Here is a 26955-nt window from a genome sequence, read left to right as displayed (position 1 = left end):
ATAGATGTAGTTTGTGTTGAAATTTACAAGCGATCCCCTCGAATGTGAGTTTTTTCAGATGATTTTTCCTCTGAAAACACTTGTACTGATGGGTTCTCCGTATGGGACACATACATGATAACACACACACACACACACACACAGACATTGCAGCAGAACTCTGCGTTATCATGTTGAATGTTGCTTTTCTCTTCCCCCCCTGAGCGAATCAATGTGAGTGGATATAAAACTAGTATCTCATCTCTGGGTCCGCAGGCTGCATGGGCTGGAGTTGGAGATGACGCTGAAGTTGCAGCACTTCGAACCCAAGTCAGGAAGCCTCATTCTCAATGTGTAGTCCTTCCAATGCACCGCTAGGTGTCAGATCATCCGCGGAATATCTTCAATAGGTTTTGTTGCGGCCGCTAGGTGGTAGCTCTGCACCAGGATTTCCTCCTCTTAGGTCGTCGAAACAACAAACCGAACTACGGAGCAAGCGGGGTGAGAGAACGTCCGAAACCGCCTCTGACCGCGACTTTTAAACTCTTTTTACTGAATTGTAGTGGATTTCAGGGGGAGGCTATAAAAGACTAGTAGAAGTTACGATTGAGCCGCTGCTACATTTCACAACAAGGTAAGTTAGCTGTAAAATGGCGGAGAGCTATCTGGAAGTTAGTTGAATTGTATTTTGCTAGCCGTCTCGCTAGCCGAGCTAGCGCTAGATGAGCTCTGAGCGCGGATGTCTGCCTGAACCAAGTCGCTTCGCTAGCTCGCGGTACATGGCTACTTCGGTAGTTAGCAGGCTAAGGAACTGCATTTTGGTCACAGTAGAGCAAATTGTTCGGTTCATAAGCGAAAGGTACCTTTTATTGTTTCGAGTGAGTTAGTTGCACTTTATATATTTGTAAACAAAGTGTTTGTTGCTTATGCAATACGGCACTGGAACTCCCGAGGCAAGATGGAGGACGCAAGGACGTGATGTTTTTTTAGGCAACGTTAGCGGTAGCTGTTAGCAAGCTAACTAGTGGCACTTGTTCTTTGCTCGGTATTAGAAGTATATTTACCATGACTATTGGTGCTATGCTTGGACGAGCACTGGAAATGGTATGTAGATAAATAGATGTTATTGTCTTTGTTAACCTTAAGTTAGTGGGAATCCTTATTGTGTAGCCGTACTAGCTAACATTAGCTTGCGCTAGTACAGTAGGGCTTGCGTTGTTTTGTTATTAAGAATCCAACTACGATAGCATTAGTGTACGCCTGCGTGTTCCTGATATATTGCCACGATGCGTTGTACAATACTTTGTAACATTTAATTTCGGAAAACGTTGCCCATTTGCACTCAATATTTAGGCTTACTTCAGTTATTTGGAACTGTGTCGTTGTGGGAAAAAAAATCACCAGTTTGCTTGGCTAGTGGCGCTAGCACCAGCAGCGCACCGGTGTCAATTTTGACAGGCGCCGAGGAAGAGTGTAACCGCGTCGGCGTTGTTGGAGGGAACTGAGCCGTTAGTTTGTGACACGAGTGACTTGCAGGGATCGACACAATTTGGCTTCAGAATTTGGTTTTATGCAAGAACGACTAGCATCACCTCTCAGTAACAAGTTTATGAGATACGCTGACCAATTTGGCGCCACTTTTTCAGTCAACACCCATAGAATCCTGTCGCCTTGTAATATGTAGGAAATGAGCACGTAAAGAGCCTCTTCAAACAATAGTAACAGCTTTGTTAAATAAAATAGACCCCGCGAAGGCAACGTATCCCACTCATAGTACACGATTATACGGTGAATGAGGGTCTTTACTCTATGTAATTTTAAGACCAATATTGAATTTTGACAAATAATATGCTTGACGTGACCTGAACATTGTTGAAAGTAGGTCGTTTGCATGACACTCTGATATTAGTTTTTGGGGGTTTTTTTTGGTTTTTTGGTAGCATGTAATACATTTATATTGAAAACTCTTTGGAAGCCTAGTCAGGGGACTGTTGTAATAAATGTTGACCACTGGCCTGTCATCACATGAATAGCGTAGTAGGACTGAAAGACACACGTAGAATACACACGATGGGTGGAGTTTGTAATCTCCTTTTTGTAGACAAAACACTCCTCAGTGGAGTATTAATTCTCACTTTGGACGTTTTGGATGACCTTTACATGTACAAGCAACAAAGTAAATTTTTAAACTTGTGCTTTCACTTGTGATATCTGTGACACTAATATACACATCAAAACCATGCAATAGTTTCTCTGTGGCCTGCGGTATCTTGTTGATGTTGATACCGTCTTTTCATTGGCTGAGATGTGTGTGGGGCGGATATGACAGTGCCATATATGGACATTGAGGAAGACACTGAGTCTGCCTTATGTGACGTTGACTGTAAACCAAGGGAAACTGAGAAAGAGAGGGAGCCAATGGCTAGGAGGCTGAGCGTGACAGGAGCATTTGTGTCCGCCCCCTGTTACCATGTGAAACTGTTTTTTTTTCTCTCTCACTGAACGGCATCGAAGAAACACATACTCGCATAGAGATTGTGTTTTCTGAGAATATATACATGTTTGCTGTTTTTGGACTCTGGTTCCTGTTGTGTTTGAATGCATAATATGCACGTTTTGAGCTCTCTATCTTCTCCTGTTTCACAGTGTAGGTCATATGCAACCTCACCTAACGTGTATTTACTGAGGATCTGAAGCCAATCATAAGTTGAAGTTGTCCAGAAGATGTTACAGAAATGATAGCAGCACCAGAAATACCATCAGAGTTCCCCTATGCTCAGTAAGTGCTGTCTCCTGCTACATATTTGTTTTCAGAGTCTAGGTTGGTGTGAATCTTCATCTCTGATATGTCTTTCTCTCTACCAGGGATACAGACACCCGATTCTCCTCAGACACAGATTTCTCTGAGGATCCTGATGGAAGGAGTGCAATCTCAGCTAAAGGAAAGGTATAGAAGGCATCACATCTGTCCTCAGTCTGAGTCAGGTTGTCTTGTTGGATGACAACGCTGAAGTAATAGATTTTTGTGATGTGTATAAAAACATGTTTGTCTTATTTCAGTCTACCTTATTTTTACTGTAGTTCTCTTAATGGTCTTCTGTTTTTTTCCTAGGGTGGTAAGAAGGGGAAGAAAACGGCAGGGGAAAAAGGCAAAGGAGGGAAGGGAGCAGGCCGAATAAACGGCCACCACCAGGAGAATGGCATGGAAAACATGATGCTGTTTGAGGTGGTGAAGCTGGGCAGGAGTGCAATGCAGGTAAGGAAGGCAACATTTTTGTCACACTATCAAAAACCTTATTTTTCAGTTTTTAAAAAAAATGAAACTAAGAGGTGCAATTTTTCTCTTGTAGTCTGTTGTAGATGACTGGATTGAGTCTTACAAACATGACAGAGATGTCGCACTACTAGACCTCATAAATTTCTTCATCCAGTGCTCGGGATGTAAAGGTATGGTGGTGACTGTTCTTTAAGAGATGAAGAAAGTGTTTCATCCTTTGTGTGGCTCACTGCAGTGCTTTATTCTTTCTGTCAGTAATTTGACAATGCACTAAATCTTTGTGTTCTATCACTTTGTGTTTATCAGGTGTGGTCAGCGGAGAAATGTTCCGCAACATGCAGAACTCTGAGATCATACGGCGAATGACAGAGGAATTTGATGAGGTAAGTCCATTTTGTACACTGTAATTGTAACCATATTCACCGTAAACTTTCCAATTGTTGTCAGTGTATTTCATTGTTGCACTTCATATTTCTCTTGGTTTTTTTCCTTCCAGGACAGTGGTGACTACCCTCTAACTATAGCAGGGCCTCAGTGGAAAAAGTTCAAATCAAGCTTTTGTGAATTCATTTCGGTGCTTGTGCGCCAATGTCAATACAGTATCATCTATGATGAGTACATGATGGACACAGTCATCTCCCTTCTCACCGGACTATCAGACTCCCAAGTCCGAGCCTTCAGACACACGTCAACACTGGCAGGTGCGATTTTGCACTTCTTTTGCACTTGTGTGCTTTTGTGCTTTGCTGCTGTAAATATGGAATTTCCTCTTGTGGGACCAATAAAGACTTATCTTATCTTAGATGAATTGCAGTGTTTTCCTAATGGATACAGAGTTAGTTATGAAAACCAAATGGATTAGTGTTAGGGATTGTTTTCTACATTTGTAACTGAACAGGTGGAAGATGTCTGAAGTTTACTCTTCCATTTGTGTCATTTTTTTTAACACTATTCATGATTTTTTTAAACACTATAACTATTTTTAACACTATTCAAAAAGACTGTTTTGCTGTGCGATAAGCAAATAATATAGCCACCAATAAAGTCACTACATGTGTTTGACACCCCCACATGAGCATTTTCATTTAGTTTTGCCTGATCAGAGATTCCTTTGTTGTCATTAATCTTCAACAATAACATGTCCCTTTGTTTAGGCCTATATATACATCAGTGGTCAGGTACTGTCAAAGCAACAAAACTTAGATTCATCTTACACATCATCCTGGTGCTAGTATTCAGTGCCCTGTAAACAAACAGAACTTAAGTTGTTTTAAGTTACATATTTAACATTTAAAGCAGGTTTTAAATAAGGATTACTCTTGGTTAGATATGTTTATTCATGGATGTTGTCTGTGTTTGACAGCCATGAAGCTGATGACAGCCCTGGTGAATGTAGCTCTAAACCTGAGCATCAACATGGACAACACCCAGCGCCAGTATGAGGCTGAGAGAAATAAAATGGTGGCCAAAAGGGCCAATGACAGGCTGGAGCTGCTCCTGCAAAAACGCAAAGAGGTAGGATGGACAAACTGTAATTACCTTTCCAGGCACACAGTCACACCCACCACCTTGGGTGTTTCAAATTCTGGGGATGCATAGTCCAGAGTAGGACGTGAACATGTGCAATATGCAGGTTGTTGGAAGTGGACTGTGAACTTGTCAAGTTTGCTCACTAAGTAGTATTCTCCAAAGTAGAGAGCTAGTTTCCCTACATGTGGAAAAATGAACTAGAGTGTATGGCGTGTTCTCTCATTGTGGTTTGAATGTATTGATCTTTTTTGTCTATTTATTGTGCTTAGCTTTTGTTTAGAAAAGTTTTGCAAGTTTCATTGGCTACTTAATCAGTGTGGCATGTCATACTTTAAAGTACTTGATTAGGATTTTATGTCTCAAATGATAACATATGGCAGTGAACAATTATTTCAAAAAGTGGATATTTGAAATCACAACATATTTTCTAGTATAACAGCCTCATATTCTTGGTGATTGACTAGAGAATAGAGGTGGAGAATTTCCACATTTCTCTTAAACACCAGCTGAATGCTGGAATAGCTGTTAGTCTAATGACTTGTCAGTTCATTCCTTTCAACTCTCATCCTCTCCTTTGTGAGTTTCTTATCTGGTACTTAGCCTCATGACACAATATAAAAGTCCCTCAGGAAACCCTCAGCACATAAGTAACCATAAGTAACAGTTTAATCACAACATCACTCAGCTTTAATGACAGTATTTAATTGAGATATACTTGTGCCAAACCTCCGTAAGGACGATCAACAAACACTCGTAATTTAACATTTTCCGTCGTGCAATTTTTCTTGTTACCCCCCCCCCCCCCCATTCATAATAACCAAATAAGATACTACAAAAGTAATAAACTGTGAATTACTATAACTTTGATGTACTATGTTTTCCATTTTTAGAAATGCAGCTCTTCTGTAGGTGGTGGTCCTGCAGGGACTGTGCTGAGCATTATTCAGCTATAATTGTCAGTTTATTGGGTTATATAATGCTCGGTCCCACCGGGCATCCATCTGCTAGTTCAGTGTGCAGCCACACCATGGCGTGGTGGCATAGTTGGCTGTCACACATGTCTCGTTATGTTAACAATGCCTCCCAGTCATCTCTAAGTTAAGCTTTAAAATTGACTAGACAAAGGTGTGTCTGCTTAAATTTGTTCTGCTGTTCATTTCAGCTCCAAGAAAATCAGGATGAGATTGAAAACATGATGAATGCAATATTCAAAGGAGTATTTGTTCACCGATATCGGTATGTTTCCATATAATTATTTACATTTTACTCTTAACTGAAACATAGTAGTAAAAACATTTTTAACTCCTGTTTGTTTTTATACGGTGTTCTTGCTTTTACAGTGATTCAATAGCAGAAATCAGGGCAATCTGTATAGAAGAGATTGGAGTATGGATGAAACTCTATAGTGATGCCTTCCTCAATGACAGCTATCTGAAGTATGTGGGTTGGACGATGCATGATAAGGTGGGTTATGGTGAGGTTTGTTATGCTGTAGCATGCAAGGCCTTTTTCTGTGGTTTGTTTCACTCAGTAGACTTTTGGACAGTTTGGGCATGTAAAGAGTTAAAAGTTTTGTTCATCAATGTAAATAACACAACATAAATCTTTATTCTATTATTACTTGATGTTGCATCTACTTCTGCAGATTGGATAAATTACTCATTTTGAATTCTCTATTCCAGCAAGGTGAGGTACGTCTGAAGTGTCTGACAGCTCTGCAGGGTCTGTACTACAACAGAGAGCTCAATGCAAGACTGGAGCTCTTCACCAGTCGCTTCAAGGTTAGCACCACCTCCTGGACACTTGAAACACTGCAGCTCAAAATTCACTGTTTCACATACGTCTGTGTACACAGTGTTTTGAATGAATGGGCAGAATCTGAACTACTAATAGAATGACAGAGTCCAATCACCCACTGAAATTGCCATTTTTTTCTTTGCTTAGGACCGAATTGTCTCTATGACTCTTGACAAAGAGTATGACGTTGCAGTACAAGCAATCAAACTGCTCACTCTTGTGTTGAAGTAAGTAGCTGTGATCATGGTGGTATCTTTTTAGTGCCTCTGATGTCAGACTACCAGTCTCATATCCTTAGATATAGTTTGTATATGAAGGGGAAACCCTTTGTATACACTTTTCATACATTGTTTCAAGAGCTGAAAGAGACTGACACTTCTTGGTTTTTCTCTGCAGTAGCACAGATGAAGTGTTGACTCCTGAGGACTGTGAGAGTGTTTATCACCTGGTGTATTCAGCACACAGGCCTGTCGCTGTTGCAGCTGGGGAATTCCTCTTCAAGAAGTATGTTAGACACAAATCAAACTTACCTCTGAACAAAAGCCAAATCTTTGTTTGTCACCAAAAGAGGGATGAATATTATTCAGAAAATTCCAAATTGGGTTTGGGAGAGAGGAGGAAGAAAGGAGAGGTTTACCACAGTTGAATGAGATCTTTTTTTTTTTTTTTTTTTTTCTTTAGCAACAAGTAAACATTTACGTAGTAGTTCTATTTGGAATTGAGGGACAGGTTTTTGTTTGGTAGATAATTTTTTTTGTCAGTATTTCTGGCTCTTGACTTATAAGAAAAACAACTGTGTGATTGTGTTGTTTTTGTGTTTGATGCTCACAGGTTGTTCAGCCAGCGGGAACCAGAGGAGGAAGGTGCCCCTAAAAGAAGAGGTAGACAAAGCCCTAACGCCAACCTCATTAAGACGACTGTCTTCTTCTTCCTGGAGAGTGAGGTAGGCAACCGTATTTTGCACACACAGCCCATCATTTGTTTTCATTAGCAGTATGTAGGCAGCTGCATCATCTGTGCCTGTGCTTTGTCATTAGCTCCACGAGCATGCAGCTTACCTTGTGGACTCCCTGTGGGAATGCGGTGCAGAGCTACTGAAGGATTGGGAGTGTATGATTAGCTTACTGCTAGATGATCCATTGCCAGGAGAGGAAGGTATGACAGTCTTTTTTTGGATGTTTACCTGTTATTAATGGGGTCTGGAGCTCAAAACTGATATGAATATATAAGGAATTGTCTTTGTGTATTTCTTTTTCCACCAGCTCTTACAGACAGACAGGAGACAGCATTGATTGAAATTATGCTGTGCACTGTACGGCAGGCTGCAGAATGCCACCCACCTGTTGGAAGAGGCACTGGGAAGAGGGTAAAATGACCAACTATCCTCAGTAGTTCAACAAGAATGGTTAAAGGATACTTTTTAAATTTACATTTAACCTTCAGGTATTGTCATCATATCTCCTCAGATGAAAAAAATTAGCTGAGATTTAATTGTGGTGGTAGACAAGAGTAAACTTTACAAAAAGTAAAAAAAGAAAAGAAATTCTAATAAGGTCTTTTGCATTTGTAATTGAGAACTTTAAAAGAAACTGTTTCGCATTTATGATCAGGTAATGACAGCGAAAGAGAAGAAGACACAGCTGGATGACAGAACCAGAATGACAGAGTTGTTTGCTGTGGCTTTGCCCCCTCTACTGGCCAAGGTAGGTTATATCATGATGTGCTCTTCAATGCACAACAGAATGAGAGCTGGTGGCTTAAGTGGTATATTTATCAATGTAAATAATGTTGGTTTGAACTGCTCTTTTTCAGTACGCTGTTGATGCAGAGAAGGTGACCAACTTATTGCAGTTGCCACAATTCTTTGACCTGGAAATTTATACCACAGGACGCCTGGAAAAGGTTTGACTGCCTGTTAAAGAAGCAGCTTTTTTTGGTCTTTGGAGTTAATTCTATTTATTTAATGTTGTTGATTAGTGAAAGGTGGTCACAGATTCTTTCACCATATGATGATTTTTTTTTTTTTTTTTTTTTTTCTGGTCTGTTTCCTCACAGCACCTCGAGTCCCTGCTGCGTCAGATCAGGGAGATAGTGGAGAAGCACACAGACACTGAAGTTTTGGAAGCCTGCTCCAAGACTTACCATGCCCTCTGCAATGAGGAGTTCACAATCTTTAACAGGGTGGACATCGCCCGCTCTCAGCTGCTGGATGAGCTGGTAGACAAGTTCAACAGGCTACTAGAGGATTTTCTACAGGAGGTAAGGGAAACACAGGGTGCTCACGCAGGTCTTGAAAGTCTTAAAAACCATGGAATTTTGAAACACTGTTTTCCAGACCTTGAAAAGTCTGGAATTTGTCTGAAAGTCTTAAAGTATGGAAAAAAAGTTTCTCTCATAGTCGAATTTTAGAGTATGCTCCAAGGCACATAATCTTGTAAGAAAAGAATTACTTGAGGAAAGCATATAAAAAAACTTTGATTTCACTAGCTGGTCGGTACTGGAATGATTCTAGTGAAACTTGTTTTTGTGATATCCACTTTGTGATTTTCATATGTTTTGAAAAGATTTCTGTCAGTAAAACATAATTTACTGTGAATTATGTATTCATCCATTTATTAAAATGAACTTTTTTACTTCACGCAACAGATACAATCTCTACCGAAAAAGTAGACGCGCAAGTATAAAAGTACATGAATTGAAAGTCTTTTTTGTTTTTTGGTTTTTTTTGGGGGGGGTAGCAGTTTTTTAAAAAGTCTGGAATTTTTACATGGATAAAGACCAAACACCCTGGTAATAGGATGCACACACTTCATCGCTTCTGATTGCGCTTTAAAAAAGTGACATTTTGCTGGTGTTGTTCTTTGCTGTTGCATAAACAATTCATTTGTTGCTATGAAATTAAACTTTTTTTTTTTTGCCAAGAAAATAGGCCTAGGTGACTATTAACTTGTAGCAATTTTGTCAACTGTTTATAAAACAAACCTTTTCCAGGGTGCTTATGTTCAAAGCAGCTTATTTGTTGTGGCAGTATTTACAGGACAGACAGATTAGTTAATGGAAGACTGTGTCACCTCTAACTTTTTTCTTTGTCATTATTGCTAAACACTCAACACAGTTATTGTCAGTAGCATTTGTTTATGTTGTTGCTGTCAGGCGATCTTGTGGTATTTAATAGAGCAGAACCTTGGAGATACTGACAGGTTAACCTTAAGTTTTAATAAACATTAACTGAATTGCAACTTACTCTTAAAGTTGCCCAACAGACAACAGGGAACGTAGTGCATTCCTCTACATTAAAACACAGTCTATGGAAGCACAGAGAAGAGGAGGGAGCTGGACAAAGGTGTAAGAGCTGACACTGTGTATTTGGCTGTGTCTGCAGCCTCTAACCTTTTTCTGTGATACCACTTTTAAAATGTCAGTATAATGATAGTTTCCATTACATTGCAACTTCCCCTACATTGATTTTTGTCTAATGATCCTACTACAGTAATCAAGATGGGCAGGGCTGTGTCCCATTCCTCAGTAGATCTTGGCTACTTAAATAGAACGATATTATGTTCTTCAGGTGCTTTTACTTTTACAATGGGGTTATGTGTAATAATGTGGTTCCGACCTTAAGACTTAAATTGAATTGGAAAAAATCTTGTCGGCCCCTTCTCAGCCAGAATTGAAAATTAATTCAAAGTCATGTATCGATATCCAGCTCTATTGTGTAGTTGTTTGTATTTTGACATATTTTTCTGAATAACAAGAATCTTACAGGGGTGTTTACAAGGTTTTTTGGCAGAAAACAGCCTTCTAGTTTTGGCCTCATTAAATTACAATGGGTAAAAACAGATTCTTGTACTATGTTCAAAGCAGTTTTTTTTTTCTTCTAGCTGTCCATATTACAACACAGAGAGCATGTCTAAACATCATTTGTTTAGTAACAATACACCAGCAAAGCAGCATAATATTTTCAGTTGTATGTAATGAGCATATAATGCAAATCTCTCACACAAAATCTTTTTAAAACTTGTAGCATATTGACTGAATGTATGTAGACGTGATTGGAATTTTGTGTAGCTTAAGAATTAGTTAAACAATTTGTGCATAGTATAAGAGATGGGTATTTTCTTTCCCTGCAGGGATTTTTTTTTTTTTTTTGTATCCCGTCCGATGTTTGTAAAAATGTGTTTTTCAAAACTAGCACTCCACACATTAGCGGCAAGCACATACTTGAATTACACACTGCCGATGCAAAACAGAAACTGATAACACTTAGGGCATACAAACGATTGAGAGCTCTTTCAGTTTTCATGCAAGTGTCTCTCAGGAATATGAGAAGTTGTATTTGTATCAGGTATAGATCCATCCAATCCATTCTGTATCTGATAAGCAAACCTGTTGATCCATAAAACTTAACTATCTTGTACAATGTTTGTTTCCAGGGGGAAGATGCAGATGAAGATGATGCTTATCAGGTTTTGTCAACTCTAAAGAGGATCACAGCATTTCACAAGTATGAAATTTATTCTTTCATGTGTGTGTAATTTTCTGTGTGTGATGTATCATTCTAACTCTGAGATGATGCGTTACAGTGCACATGACCTGTCTGGGTGGGACCTCTTCACCAGCAACTTCAAGCTCCTAAACACAGGCATTGAAAATGGAGACATGCCTGAGCAGGTTATTAAACTTCAGTGTTATTCATTTTAAACACACCAAAAATTATTTTTGTAAATACTAACCAATCTGATGTTTTGGGCCTTTTTTCCGTGAGCAGATAGTCATCCATTCACTGCAGTGCACTCACTACGTGATCTTGTGGCACCTGGCGAAGTTATCCGAGGGCAGCTCCAGAAAGGTGAAGCTGACTCGATGTCTTTAGTCAGTGCTGCTTTGAAAAGTATCCCATCAATGTACAGTGAATGTACGATTCTAATATTATTTGCTAACTTGTATATCAGGATGACATGGTGACCCTGAGGAAGCAGATGAGGGCATTCTGTATGATGTGTCAGCGCTACCTCACCAACGTCAACACAGCTGTCAAAGAACAGGTGAGGCAGACGCACAGACTGCAGATTTACACATGTGGATCTTAACCAAAAATCTAACAGAAATGGAATGTAAAATGAAGAGCATTAGACTTAAGACAAGGTGATTTTGCATGTGGTTTGGCCACTGGAGTAGATTTTTTTTTGGCCACTCAGTGTTGGAATGAACTGAACGAAAGTAATACACTAAAAGCAAACCCTCTGTTTTCCTTGTTCATTTGCCATAAAGTACAACTTTTTGAGTGGGTGCTGAAGCCTCCTGTGCTTCATACATTTCCATAAATTTCTTGTTTCTTTTTTGTGTAACGATGCTTAAAAAGTTATTTTGTTACATCCGCTGACCTTTAACCTTTTGTCCCCTTTCTTTCGTCTGCAGGCATTCACCATCCTGTGTGATCTCTTGCTCATCTTCAGCCACCAGATGGTGTCCGGAGGCAGAGAACACCTGGAGCCTCTGGTCTATTCCCCAGAGGACTCGCTGCAGTCGGAACTGCTCTCCTTCATCCTGAACCACGTCTTCATAGACCAGGACGATGACACAAATAGCACAGGTACAGATGTAAATGTAGTGCTCTGGGAGTTTGTTTACTTTCTGGAGGAGCAAGTAAGGACACTTTTTCAGCTTTTGCAGAATGCTCCCGCTAACGTCTGCTGTTCTGTTTATGTACACTCAGATGGTCAGCAGGACGATGAAGCAGTGAAGATTGAAGCTCTGCACAAGAGAAGAAACCTCCTGGCTGCCTACTGTAAACTGATCATTTACTGTGTAGTAGAAATGAAGACAGGAGCTGACATCTTCAAACAATACATGAGGGTAAGATTCACTTTTTTTGTAAATGCCACAATTTTTGCTAGTTTTTATTTGATGTTTCAGTTTTTTATTTTAATTGACCAGATAAAATCCTATTGAAATCGAAATCTCTTTTACAAAGACTGGCCAAGAGGTCAAGCAGCACACACCATACCATAATGAAGAACAGCCTAAAAGATTTTTTTTTTTTTTTCTTAAGAAAAAGGGCAGTAATTTAGTTATAATACAAAATAATAATAGGAGTTTCTAGTGCAATGTAGTTGAGGTCACCAGCAGTTTTTTTTCAAAAGTGCAAGATCTGGTCAAGGTCGGCAAACAATATAAAAACACAGGCACTGCTGTTGATTGTCCATGTACATACACAAGTTAGTTTTGAATGGACGTTATTGGAGCCACATTAGCCACGTGGATTAGTATAATTCATTCACACAGTCATAATTCTTGTGCTTTGTGCTTGCTTTCAGTATTACAATGACTATGGTGACATCATCAAGGAGACAATGAGTAAAACTCGGCAAATCGACAAGATTCAATGTGCCAAGACACTCATCCTCAGTCTGCAGCAGGTCAGAGTGAACCCTTCATGTTTACTCATTAATGCTTCCATTAATTCCTACTTTTGATTTGTGTATTTGTCCTGTTTTTAATTGTTAATGTAATGTTGCATATCTCTGCTACTACTAGCTATTCAACGAGATGCTGTCTGAGCTGGGTCATGGGTTTGACCGCTCCTCATCTGCATTCTGCGGAATCAAAGAGCTGGCTCGCCGTTTCTCCTTAACCTTTGGTCTCGACCAAGTTAAAACTAGAGATGCCATTGCTATGCTGCACAAGTAAGTCTTCATTCTGGCTTTTTTTGCATTCGACTGCACTTTTTACGTTTGGCCTTGAATTCTGGAACTGTCATGTTAGACAAATGACTCCTTCAGTACTGTGTTTCCTCTTGCCATGTTATTTTTTCCTCTGGCTTTGGAGAGGCTTAGGTAGTAAAATGTTTCAGTTAGTTTTCCCCATTTCCCATGCTCTTAGTTTCACTCTTTCCCATGCACAGACAGTAATGCGGGAAAAGTACAGTTGAGGGTGGAAATTTGCATAGCTTGTCTAAATGCATTCAAATGTTGGTCTTCACAATTCACAAAAATTGAATTTTAATATAAATGTTCCGTCTGTTACTTCACTTAGCCCACCTACTTTATGTTGATGTGGAATTTCAGAATAATGATAAAATATGTCATAAACCCTATAAAAGCTGAAATTGAAAAATAAAAATGGAAGTAGTTGGGTTAAGCAAGGGAATGTATATTCATTAAAATATGTTTAGAATTATTTCAGTGCATTTAGCCAATGTGTATTTCAGGTTCTAACTTAATACCTAAAAAAAAAAACCAAATGTGTCATTCAATAACAACAAGGAACAATAGTGCTAAGCAAGTGTTGGTTGTATGTTAACTTGTTTTGAATAGGAAATGTGCACAGCATAGTACTCTTGCAACAACTGTAGATTCAAGAATTTACAACACAGCATAAATTTGTGCTGAAAAGTGTTATGTGTTTGTCACAAAATTCTGTAAAAACAAAGTGGGTGGTTCAGAAGAAGAAAATATTTGGAACAATACTACATGCATGCAAACTGATGTAGCCAGCCAGTATTTCAGTACATATTCCAACTTCTACATTAATTATTTTGTTTTTTTCTTGTGTTGAAAGTACATTTGTTATCTTCGACAGCTCATGTATGTACATGTACAGGGAACTTGAGCCTGACTATCCCTACAGTTGTGCAACATATGGGCATAACTGTGGAATGGGATATACTGGCTGTGCAGTTGGCATTAAACCAATGAAACACTGGTTAAATGTTCAGTTTTTTAACATGCACATATTTTAGATTTTTTTTTTTTTTTAATGGTTTAGAATTACACCAAGGTATAATGTGACATGACTATTGTAGTCTTGTGTAATGAACACAATTATGAACAACATGTTGGGACTGTGACAGAGGTAGAGATTGATGATGCCTACAGGCACCAGGAAAATACATTTTATTGTATTGTGTTAAGTCTCAATTTGCTTGTGCTTTAATGATCACATTGTTGACATTGATTTATAGTGTTAATGTAAGTATAATATTTTCTGTCAGGATCTTAAATTTAAAGAAAGAAGGAACAACAAAGTAAATATGCCAACCAAGGTGTAGCAGGTGTAAGGCAAATATCACGACTCCAAGTATGTAAATTAGCTGATCAGAGTCATATAACTGAACCCCAGTTTTTGCTGTTTTATGCTTCTAGATGTTTCTGCTGCAAAGTTTGAATCAAACTTTTTTTTTTGTTGTAAGTGTTCCTTCTCTTTTTTTCTTTTGTCACACCATTTTGTTCTTCTTTTCTGTTTCTGTGCATCTTTTAGAGATGGCATTGAGTTTGCTTTTAAGGATCCCAGTCCCCAGGGAGAAGGGGGGCCCCCTCTCAACTTGGCTTTCTTGGACATCCTTAGCGAGTTCTCCTCCAAGCTTATGAGACAAGACAAGAGGACTGTGTAAGTTTTTTTTTTTTTTTTTTTTTTTTTTTTTTTTTGCTGCTCAGCTGACTGTTGGGAGTTTTCAATGTCTTAGCGCAACAGGTGTTTGTGACAACTGGTGCAACTGGTGTTCCTCATGCATGAGTGGTTGATTTTTGTGGTGTCTTTTTTACCCGTCACTTGGAATGTGCACCTGGTTATGTTTGTAAAGTTTGTCCTGCCTATGCGTGAGTTCTCTCATCTCATCTGCGCGACCTTGCACTTCTCCCCAGCCACATGTACCTGGAGCGCTTCATGACGTTCCAGATGGCGCTGCAGCGAGAGGACTGCTGGCTCCCACTCATCTCCTACAGGAACTCTCTGCAGGCCGGCGGCGATGACGACACCATGTCAGTGATGAGTGGTTACTCCAGCAGAGGTTCTTCTGTCCGATCCAAGAAGACCAAGCCTCCTGCTGTTGCAGCTGGAACTTCAGCAGTAAAGAGAAAGCTGCCAGAAGGTATCACAGATTCTGGGAGTACTAAAATCATCAGTAATCATCGTCAACTGTTGTACAGGCAGCGTCAGTAGTTTAAAACTAACTTTCTTACCGCAGAGTAATATGTCTGTGTCGTAATCACTTCAAATTTCTCACTCCCCTGTCAGCACGAAGAAGCCGAGAATAGGTCCACAAGAGAATTGCATGCATACATACATTCATAATAAATCAGCCTGGCTTTGATGTTACAAATGCAGAGTTGGAGCTCAGATTAACCCAAATGCAGCCGTAACAGCCTGGCTCAACCATCTGAGCTGATGGGTGAGGAGATTAAACAGCAGATGGTGGAAGAGAGCTAAACGAGTCAAACTGTACCTTCTAATCACACAGGGTCACTTAAAACCATAGTATCTGCACACATGTGGTCTTCCATATAGTCAAGACAACCTGTCATAACTTACACACAGAAGATTAAACCCTGCCTCAGTGTGCATTAGTAGGTCACTGTTCAGCACTACCGTATTAATCGGCATAGTGCCCGATTTACTCTTTTGTCACTATTAATAATCTCAAATTCAATGTGAATAGTGCTGGATAGGATGTGATAATATTTATTGTCTTCCTAGGAAAGTTTGTCTTAGACCAGGGATGTCAAAGTCATTTTCTTTCAGGTTCCACATTCAGCCCAATTTGACCTCAAGTGGACCGGACCAGTTAAATAAAAGCATAATAACAGCTTTTTCTATTTTGAATACAAAAATAACCAAATTCAATTATGAAAGTGTTTACATTTACAAACTATCCGTTCACAAAAAAGATATGATTAACCTGAAAAAACTGGATAGCAGTTTTGAAAAAGTCTGGAATTTTTATTTGGATAAAGAGCAAGCACCCTGATATAAACAGCCCTTAAAAATTCTCCAGGCTTGAGCTCCATTGTTAACCTCTGGAGTGTAATCGAGAGGAAGCCACAAAGACACTGCTTGCCTTAGTTGTTCTGTCATTTTTCTTTTGTTACTTACCTACTTTGTATGTATACACACATACAGGCATAGATGGACATGTTAAACCTTAAATATAAACAGTTGCTTGAATGGAGAATGAGTTTGGTTATTTCCATGTATTTTGAGTCTAACACCTTGGCCCTGTTCCTCCAGAGGAGAGCAGCAGCAGTGAGATGTGGCAACAGAGCATGCAGACCCCAGTCATGATGCCATCCCCCCACCTCACCTCCACTGCCATGCGAGACCCTAAGAGGGCCCGCGATGACAGCTTCATGGGAGTCTACCCCATCCCTCACGACCAGCAGCAGCCCCACCAACACCCACAGCACCATCAGCAGACGCCCCAGCACCACCAGACACCCATGGACTACAAGTACGCAATGCACACCATAGTTTTAGTGATGATGAAAGCAGTCAGCATGCAAAAGTCACAGAAAAGCACTTTAATTCATGTCATAAGAGTTTTCTTAGCACCTTCAGAGAATGTAAACATGTTAATGTTTTCAAACTGCAGTTCAGTTCAGTAATAAACAGCATTTAAGCGTGCGCTCTTGCATTTAATTTTATCTATTAAAACACTTAAGGTTGTCGTAATGAATGTGGTCGATCTTTCTGCTCAATAAGCATATCACCATACCTCTGTATAATGGTGTGTTGCATATTGTTTCGATCATTAAATCCATTACTTTCCATTGGTTTTGACTGCCTAGCATTTAGGAAACTTCTTTAGTGTCCATTTTCATTTTAATTATGTTATCCTCCCTCATTTGTTACTACATGATTTCATAATATAGTTAGGCTCATATCCAGGCCCATCTTATTCTATGAGAATGAGATCAGAGGACTGGAATTTGAGCCAAAATACATTAGTACAGGGTTCAATGTAATTTCCCATTTGTGTGCTATTAATTATGAGGGCAAATGGTAGAAAAACACTTGCATTTTAACAGCCTGCCAAATGCCGGCCCTACTGGGACACCAAATGACTGGTTTATTTATCCAACATGACTTTCAGAGGCACCAGGCCAGTGCGTCATCCATACAATTGTAGTCAACACCCTCATGTTATCTCCAGTCAAATCGCCAAACATTTAGATAAAAACAGCCCTAATTAATCCTCGCTTGTGCTTTTAGTTCCCAGGTGACGTGGATGCTGGCCCAGAGGCAGCAGGAGGAGGCGCGCCAGCAGCAGGAAAGAGCCATGAACTACGCCAAGCTCAGGACCAATCTGCAGCATGCTATGTACGACACAGACCCACACACACACACCTGTTGCACTCAGTACAAGCGCACATCTTAAACTCTTCTGTTGTATTTGCAGTCGTCGAGGCACTGGGCTTATGGAAGAAGACGAAGAGCCCATTGTGGAGGATGTGATGATGTCGTCTGAGGGTCGTATGGACGACCTCAACGAAGGCATGGACTTTGACACCATGGATATCGATCTGGTGAGACGCATGAAGCTAATTTTGGAGTTTACATATTTAGCTTTAAACTGAAGCAACATGATGCAATGTTCTAGGCAAGGCAAGTTTATTTGTATAGCACATTTCAGCAACAAGGCAATTCAAGGTGCTTCACACAGGACATTGAAATAAAAGAAACAAAAAGAAACACATTTAAAACATTATAAAAGAAACATATGCCCTGTGTTCTAGGGCACAGGTGTCAAACATTCGGCCCGTGGGCCAAAACCGGCCCGCCAAAGGGTCCAGTCCAGCCCATGAGATTAATTTGTGACATGAAAAAATTACACTGTAGATATTATCAAATATGTCAAAATAATTACAGACCAATATGATCTAAAGTGAATCAGACCAGTAAAGTACTGTCATAATGACAACTCCAGTTTTTTCTCTGTTTTGGTGTGAAAAAAGTAAAATTACATGAAAATATGTACATTTACGAACTATCCTTTCAACAAAATGTGAATAACCTGAACAAATATGAACAACCTGAAATGTCTTTGGAGAAATTCTATTTTAACAATATTATTCCTGTTACTTAATGTTTGTGTATTTGTAGATCCACTGTGATCTGTAAGTTGTAATGTACACGTCTAATGATAAACTAGAAGATTTATCAAGAAATTTCACATTGTTCATGTTATTCACATTTTTTAGTTTGTAGATGTAAAAAAATTTTCATTATGTAATTTATTTTTTTTCAGCCAGAAATGTAGAAAAAAGTTGGTAGTTGACATTATTTATAGGTTTTTATGTTGTTTTGCTGCTCCGGCCCACTTGTCATTTTGTGCTGTATGTGACACCCCTGCTCTAGGGGCTGTAGGGATAAAATACGTAAGAGTTTACCGGTCTTTAACTACTCATCATTCATTGTAGGTGTTTAACATTTTGATGTAAGATTTTCAACTCAAGTGCCACATAAAAACTTACATTATGTGTCAGTAGGAACATGTATGAATTCAGTCGATTCAGATTCCACTTAAGAATTCTGGACCTTGATGATTCTGTTTCACTTCCAAAAAAAGACGTCGACTCTTAAACTATTACAGCGTTTCCCCAAGTTTGTGAAAAATGCAGGCATGTGAATAGGGTTAGTGGTCCTCAAGAATATTTTCCATATCGTTAGCCTCAGAACATAATTGCTGTAGTCAAATTTTTTTTAATGATGCCAAATAAAGCAGTACTGTTAGGAGAGTAAAGTTACGCAGGTATCACAGTTTGGCCAAAAATATGACTTTGGTAATCATGCTATGAGGCTAACAATATCCAAAAAATATGATGTGTAATTTTGGATGATTATAAATTCCTTATCTTTATACATAATATGGAAAAATAAAGCAGACACTAAACAAAACCCAAAAGCTTAAAAACAAAACTTCTGAAAGTAGTCCACAAGGGACAAACTAAAACTATTCAATCTGCATTTATTCGTTTGGTTATTTTTGATGTTCTCCACATTGATTTTGCATTACTTTGACATAGATGGTGCCAAATATTGGCTTGGATGTACAATAAAATGTATGACCTATATATTTTACTAGTCAAGGACAGACTGCCAAATTATTAATGGTGACCCATTTCTTTTTTTTTTTTTTTTTTTTTCAATAATTATTCTAGTCAGGAGAACAATGCCATCTGGAGTCATTAACAAGTAGCGAATCTCCCCATTGTAATGCACACAAAACCCACTATCAGCAAAGAAACTCTTTGCCCAGAGGTAATTTTAACTGTCACAACAAGCAAATGACTCACGATGACTTAGCCAAGTTTCAGCTCCTAACCTGCTGTGGAAGTCATGCTAATACATTCTTTTCTGTTATTAACAATACAAAAGAGTGATTAGTTGTACCTTGTTGTGTTTTGTTACCCATCATAAAATTGTGATTTGCATCCCTTTCACTTTCCATGTCCTCCTACAGCCTCTGTTTTCTGGACGCCTTCCTAAATGGTCACATTTAAATAAACATCCACGGCAAATAAACATCACTTTTAGACGCTTAATTCCGTCAACATTAGGACACAAAATTCCAGTTAGTGTTTGTACCAACATAAGGTCTGGTGTTTTTGATCAGTGTGTAAAAGCCATTTGAGTTTAGCATTTAGGAACATGACGGAGCCTGTGCTCCGCTGGCAGTGCCTCGTAACTGTTGGTACAACACGACACAACATGACTAATTTATTGGACCATCTACACGACCACCACAAAACCATGTATGAATAGCGTAAAGCCAGAGCTAAATTTCATCCAACACAAATGTCTATTTTGGATGCTTGTGCTAGTGCTGCACTCAATGAGAAAAGGCTCCAAATGTCATGTTGATTCAACCAGAAAATTGAACAACTGTCCTAGTTTCCCTAAATTCATGCTATTCATCGCACGGCTGATAAATTCTTTCCAGCCACTAAGCTAAAGTAGTTAAATACTGCACACATCTGGTGTAGGGGCACCATTTTTAAAACAGTGTATTGGAAAAATCAATAATATCACCGCATTTGTCATATTAATATGGTCACCTCCAATTTGTCATGAGGCAATGGTGACTGGTTGCAGCTACAGCAAACAAGGAACGTTGCCGTAGTATCGGCTCTAAACATCCTGTCTGCTCTGTGTTTTTTTCCAGCCTCCTTCTAAGAATCGGCGTGAGAGGTCTGAGCTGAAGCCGGATTACTTTGACCCTGCTTCTATCATGGATGAATCGGTGAGGGCCACTTCCACTCTCTCACCTACTTTAAGATTCTATTCAGCCTGATGTGCACCGTCTGCCCTGAGGCAGTTTGGCACACTCCAAATAAATCCAAATGTTTCACCGACTGCCGTTTCGTCTAGTACCAGACACACACCAGTGTGCTCACAGATACTACTTTTTCTTTGTAATGACGAGTTGGAGCAGCTTTCAGAACACTGTTTGGAAAAAACAAGCTTTAAAATAAGCAAACATAGTTGCAGGAAAATTCATACTTAACCCATAAAGACCCAGGGCTACTTTTATGTCAGTTCTCAAATGAAATTTTCTCTATATTTAACCTTTCTCAAATTATTCATCACCGTTGATTTATAATATTATCCTCTGTATTTAGTTTTTTATCAGTATGAATCAGATATTTTCCTATATTTAATTCATTGATCATGTAGATGTTCATAAAAGCTCAGATTAAAGTTGAGGGTTATTATATCAAAAACAGAGAAAACTGGAGAAAAAGTGACTTTCAGTTAAAACTATCATTAACTGAACATAAACCCAGTGTGTTCATCCACTGTCATTGATCCAACTCCATGGGTTTTACTGGTGAATCAATGTTTTAGAAGATGACGGTGTTTCCATGGCAACCACAGGGCCTCTGAACGTCCAAATGGGTCATATCTGATGACCATGAAAAGATGACAAACTGTATTTTACACCAATTATTTACATGTATTGATAGGATTAGTGGATCAACATATTCAACAGTTTAGATCAGTAGATGGTTTTGGTCGGTGATGGATGTTTAGGTCTTCATGGGTTAAATGGTAATAGACGTGAAATGAATGACTGCAGCTGTTCAGTCTGGACACTGAATGAGATGCAAAGACAGGATAAAATCGAATGAAAAGAGTTCTTAAAAGTACCAGAGCCAGTATTTCTACCTGTGCAAACACGACAAATTGTATTTAATGGTAGCATTTAGTTCTTGTCTCAACGTGTCCCATCGTTGTGAAATCCAAGCACTTGTCTCACCATTGGACTTTGAAATCCACAACCCTTCACATAGAGAAAGAAAAATGTTTGGTTGTTTTGCATGAACTTTACTGAAACAAGGTTGAAATTGCCATTATCACAAAAACAAGACAAAACACTGGGTGTGTGTTCTGTTCTTTTGTGTAGACTTCGATGAACTAAGGAAACGACATGTAACACACGAAGCTGTTGAGGCGTTTGACACAGCCCAGTGCACCCAGCTGAGACAACACCTGTTTCACATTATTAGTACTCTTCAATAGAAATGACATTTCCACACTGGAAAATGATGGAAATTAAACTATATTATGAAATGGCAGGAACAGGAAGTCACATACTGCTTTTTTGCAGTGAATTCAACACAGTCTGTTGTGTAAAAGAGATGAAGTTGGGGGGAAAAAAAATCTGTATGCTGAGACAGAATTGTTTGATCTTGTTTTAATTATCCACAACCGGATCTGAAAACGTGTCATTAGTTTAAGGGAATATCGAACAGGTCATGGAGGTGTTGAAGTATCTGAAAGTGAAAATATATAATTAGACTACACACCCAGGAATCACACGAGTGACGTCAATCAAACTTGTCTCTCGCCACAAGCTGCTCAGACAGTTCAGCAGCACAGACACGACCAGACTTGTGGTGGTTTTCACTTTTTTGGAACACTTTTAATTTGTTCTCAAGACCTTGTGGTGTTTTCAGACTGGGTATTCAGATCCGTGCTGTACCTGGATATTTTCACACCTTTCCCGTAGGTGTTGCATTCACAAGCACTTACCGTGGCCCGAGAACTAGTGGGTGTTACATGGCCGAAACAGTAGGTGGCGCTGTGGAAGGAATTCTGTCACTATCCAACAAACACGGAAGTGACAAACCCGTACGTCATCAACCGAGCAACTGTTGTGTTCACAGGCAATACTTTTCTTTCTGTTAGCCTGTTTGAGGCAAAGAGAAGAAGAGCAACCCTCTTTGTCCTTGATATATCACAGAGCGGTTTGGTCGATAAGGCGAGCTCGTGCCACTCAGATCTGCAGCTGGTATGGTGATTAGGCCACTTCCGGTCTCAGTTACAGATCGCTTTCACACTGCAACGTTCCATACTGGAATCTACGCAGTCTATACCCAGGATTATCTTCTCAGCTGGACTCGGGTACGGTACTCGTGCAAGGGACGTTTGCATTCACATTGATAATATGTGGATAAGTGGACTTTGGGGTCCAATGGACTCGGATACGGACTCGGATACCTAGTCTGAAAACAGCCTTAGTGAAACGTTGAAAAGTGAACACTGCTAAAATCCAAATCTTACCCAGTGTATTTTTCTCATTTCTAGTCAAAATATGTCATCACACTTAAAATTAGACACAGTCACCTAAAGAGTAACTTTTCAGTGTGATATAAGAACTTGTTTTTAGACAATTGAGCTTGAAAATACCAAGATAATTTTCACTTGTTCCATTGGCAGATTTTTTTTTTGCTTGAATTAAGGGGGAAAAAAAAAATCTTGAATTAAGCAAAAAAAAATCTGCCAATGGAACAAGTGAAAATTATCTTGGTATTTTCGAGATCAATTGTCTAAAAATAAGGTCTTATATCTCACTGAAAAGTTGCTCTTCAGGTGATTATGTCTTATTTTAAGTGTGATGACATATTTTGACTAGAAATGAGAAAAATACACTTGGTAAGATTTGGATTTTTGCAGTGAGGTACCTGTTGTCGACTAAGCACAAAATGTGAGACGAGAGATGAAGTTCAGCGACACTGAACAAAACTTAGAAAGTTATGGTTTGTTTTAACCCATTAAGACCCAGTACTACTTTTGTGGCCATTCCCAAATGATTTTTTTCATATATGTCACCTTTTAGGTGATTTATCGTCATATATTATAATATAATCCACGGTTGTTGTTTTTTTCCACGCTGTTAATTTTATATTTTCCTATATTTACTTTAGATGTCAGAATAAATCTAAAGGTTGTTATATCAAAACGGATAACTTTTTCAGCAAATCTACAGGGTGGGGGAGCAAAATTTACAATATTTTGAGGCAGGGATTGAAAGACAGTGTATGACCAGTTAGTTTATTGAAAGTCATGAGAATTTATTTGCCACAAGAAAATTGACATAATAGAAATTGTTTTTATTCTATGTGTCCTCCTTCTTTCTCAATAACTGCCTTCACACGCTTCCAAAAACTTGCGCAAGTGTTCCTCAAATATTCGGGTGACAACTTCTCCCATTCTTCTTTAATAGTATCTTCCAGACTTTCTCGTAATAGTTTTGCTCATAGTCATTCTCTTCTTTCCATTATAAACAGTCTTTATGGACACTCCAACTATTTTTGAAATCTCTTTTGGTGTGACGAGTGCATTCAGCAAATCACACACTCTCTGCCGTTTGCTTTCCTGATTACTCATATGGGCAAAAGTTTGTGAAAAGGTATGGATAATAGTGTTAGGTATGATTATGACATCAATATATGTTTGGTTTCAAAACAATTCACGTAGTGCCTGCTGAGAAAAAAACAACTAAATGTTCATTGTAAATTTTGCTTCCCCACCCTGTATCATCTAGTGAACGTAAACCAAGTGTCTCCATCTACTGCCATTTATCAGACTCCATGGGTTTTACTGGTGAATCAGTGTTGTAGAAGATGAATGTGTTTCCATGGTAACTACAAAGCCTGTGAGTTAAGGTCAGGGTCATATCTGATGACCATGAAAAGATGACAAACTGCATTTTACACCAGTTGTTTACATGTATTGATAAGACTAGTGGATCAGCAGGTATTAAACAGTTTCAGATCAGTAGATGGTTTTGGTCGGCGATGCATGTTTGGGTCTTCATGGGTTAATTTAACTTCGAACAGTATGTTTTATGTTGACAACCACAGGTAAATGACGCCTGACTGTCATACACATTTTTTTTCTTAAGTAATATTACCGTACTTCCCGGACTACAAGCCGTACCCACCCCATCTCCAACTTCTCACTATCGATTCATTGATGCCAAGGTTACGTGCAGCAGCTCTATTTCTTTCTTTGTCAGCTGTATCGATCGTTAGCTCAGAAAAAATAAATTAGCCACATCATTTTCGAGCCGCGGGTTCACAGTGTGTGGAAAAAAGTAGCGGCTTATAGACCGGAAAGTACGGTAACCTTCTGGGCTGTGTTTCAGTCTTAGTCTGATTTTATAAAGAGTCTTACCCTGTTTTATTTGTGCAGACGTGTACGATCCTAATCCAATTATGACCTACTGATGATTCTAATACGATGTTCTGTTTGATTCAACATCACATGTCAACTTTACTATTATTATGCTGAGGTATTAAAGCCTGTTTTCTTTCTTTTTCTCCCTCAGGTCCTTGGAGTGTCCATGTTTTAAGCTAATATCCAGATGATTTTGACGCTGGAAGAGAAGAGGCGCTTTGTATTTAAAGAGAATTTTAGACGCGATGACAGAAGTGTTTTCTGTTTTAAAAAACGAAAAAAAAAAAAAAAAAACAAAGAAAAAAGTAAAAACAAAACAAAACAAAAAATCTGGCTTGTACTCCACGTGGACCAATGACAACCCACACTCAGTGTTGCTTGCTCAGAGAGGACTTTGTTTCAAATATTTACTTTTATAATCTTGGGTAAGCTCTTCCTGTTCAGAAATAGTGTAACAGGCCACTTCCAAACCTATTTAGAAATGAGACGTGTCTGAAGAAAAATCCATAGCTTTTTTTTTTTTTGTTTGTTTTTTTTTTGTTTTCTTCTTTTTTTTAATGGGGATGAATTGGTGTGTTTAACTTAAGAAACTTTTTTTTTTTTGTTTATGTCTAACCCTTTTTACAATTGTAGTAAGTTACCAGGTGTGAAGTAGTAATTTATAAACAGACTGTAGTAGCTTGCTTGTACTGTGTTAGCCAAGTGGATGGAGGTCTTTATGTTTTTGTGCTCTTTTTTTTTTGTTTTGTTTTGTTTTTTTTTCTCCTCCCCCTCCCTCTACCTTTTTTAAGTTGGTTCTCCTGCTCTCGGGCCTGATGGGAGGTCCTCATAACCACTGGTGGTTCGGATGGTGAGATGTCACGTAGAATCAGTCAGGATCCCTTTATGCTGTGAATCCCAGAGTCCACTGAACGCCCCACACTGTCCAAGCAGCAAGTCCTAGAGCTTAGCCCAAGAATCGGACCACTCCTAAACCACCATCCGCTAGAGCAGTGTGTCCCCTGACAACCCCCCCGCCCCCCCCCCTATTCCCTGAAACCCCAATCTACGAGCGGAGTTGAACCCCAGTAGTGCCACTGTGTGGGCTCTGGAAGAAAACGGCTCAAGTCAAAGCAAATCATCTTTTTTCCTCTTAAAATTCAGCAGCATATTGTTGAAATGGGTATCTCTACATTTTAAATAAAAGTTATATATGAATCGGTGCTGATTTTATATATGTGCTTTCGGTTTTTCTTATGTTCGACTTTTCAACCTTCAGTCACAAAGTTTGAGAAATGTGTAAGTAACTAAAAAAATGAACGCATGTAAAGCCATGCATCAAGGAAGATTTTTAAATTTGTATTTTAATGTTCCTTTTTTTTTTTCTTTTGGTCTTGATAATGTCTTCGGGTTTCTACCTTTTTTCCTACATGTAAATTAGTTTGGATAAAATCAATGAAAAAGACTTGTGAAAATTCAGCTTTAAAGTTTTCTCAACATGAAAAAAAAGTCCTGTCACAAAACTACTTAGGTTTCAAATGTTAAAAGTGAAAGGTAGTCACTCAGACGATACTGAAGATGAAAGTTATTCAGCGACGCTGTGGCAGCTAGACAAAGCTTAGATTTTGACATATATTTGTCACACACAAGTTTTAATGAAATGTTTTGTCTACTGAGGTTTTTATTTTGTAGTCATTCCATGCTTAAGCCTTAAACATGCTTGTGAAGGTCACCTTCTCTCACAGTAAATCTTCCATGTCAGAGGATCAGTCATGTTTAAAGGTGGATAATTGGCTTCTTAGAACATGAAACATGAGGTGGTCAGATGTAATGTGATAAAGTAGATGAACAGCCTATATGTGTTTTGCCTAATTATTTTATGTAAGTAAAAAGAAAATTCTTTTAAGGAAAAAAAGTACTGTTTATTGTTTGTTACTTACCACTACATTGGTATAAATTCTTATTAGATCATGTGTATATATACAAATTTTAATTTTTCCTTCCTTTTTTGGTCATTTCTGTGTTTTATTTTTCTGCACTCTTGCCTACACTCTAAGTTGTTGTCTATTATCCCATCCTCTTTCAGTCACTCTGTTTTCTGATTTGTACTTGTCTGGAGACAGTAACTTTTGAATAAAAATCAACACATTTCA

At 38.7% G+C, this 26955-nt stretch overlaps 1 protein-coding gene across 4 annotated transcripts; it reads left to right on the top strand.

Annotated features, from left to right (window-relative positions):
* Positions 1-403: 403 nt before the first annotated feature.
* stag2b (STAG2 cohesin complex component b) lies at positions 404-26955 on the top strand. 4 transcript variants are annotated; one of them, XM_030145387.1, is made up of 34 exons: positions 404-480; positions 2626-2758; positions 2845-2926; positions 3092-3235; positions 3330-3426; positions 3563-3639; positions 3753-3957; positions 4620-4771; positions 5949-6022; positions 6127-6250; positions 6469-6567; positions 6731-6810; positions 6980-7087; positions 7415-7526; positions 7621-7738; positions 7846-7949; positions 8194-8286; positions 8396-8485; positions 8639-8842; positions 11017-11087; positions 11167-11254; positions 11352-11432; positions 11536-11628; positions 12002-12176; positions 12300-12439; positions 12901-13002; positions 13121-13269; positions 14843-14971; positions 15226-15452; positions 16589-16808; positions 17570-17677; positions 17757-17883; positions 20523-20600; positions 24975-24998. In XM_030145387.1, exons 2-34 carry the CDS (start codon positions 2715-2717, stop codon positions 24996-24998), a joined length of 3819 nt encoding a protein of 1272 aa, XP_030001247.1. In that variant the 5' UTR covers positions 404-480; positions 2626-2714. The 4 variants fall into 4 exon arrangements, with proteins under 4 accessions (XP_030001247.1, XP_030001245.1, XP_030001246.1 ...); XM_030145385.1 differs by having other exon boundaries at positions 411-613; positions 24975-26955; XM_030145386.1 differs by having other exon boundaries at positions 411-613; positions 2631-2758.

The sequence above is a fragment of the Sphaeramia orbicularis genome, chromosome 10 (genome assembly GCF_902148855.1).
Source record: "Sphaeramia orbicularis chromosome 10, fSphaOr1.1, whole genome shotgun sequence".
NCBI classification, from domain to species: Eukaryota; Metazoa; Chordata; class Actinopteri; order Kurtiformes; family Apogonidae; genus Sphaeramia; species Sphaeramia orbicularis.
The sequence above is the reverse complement of the archived record's forward strand: the minus strand, read 5'-3'. Positions and strand labels throughout refer to the sequence as shown.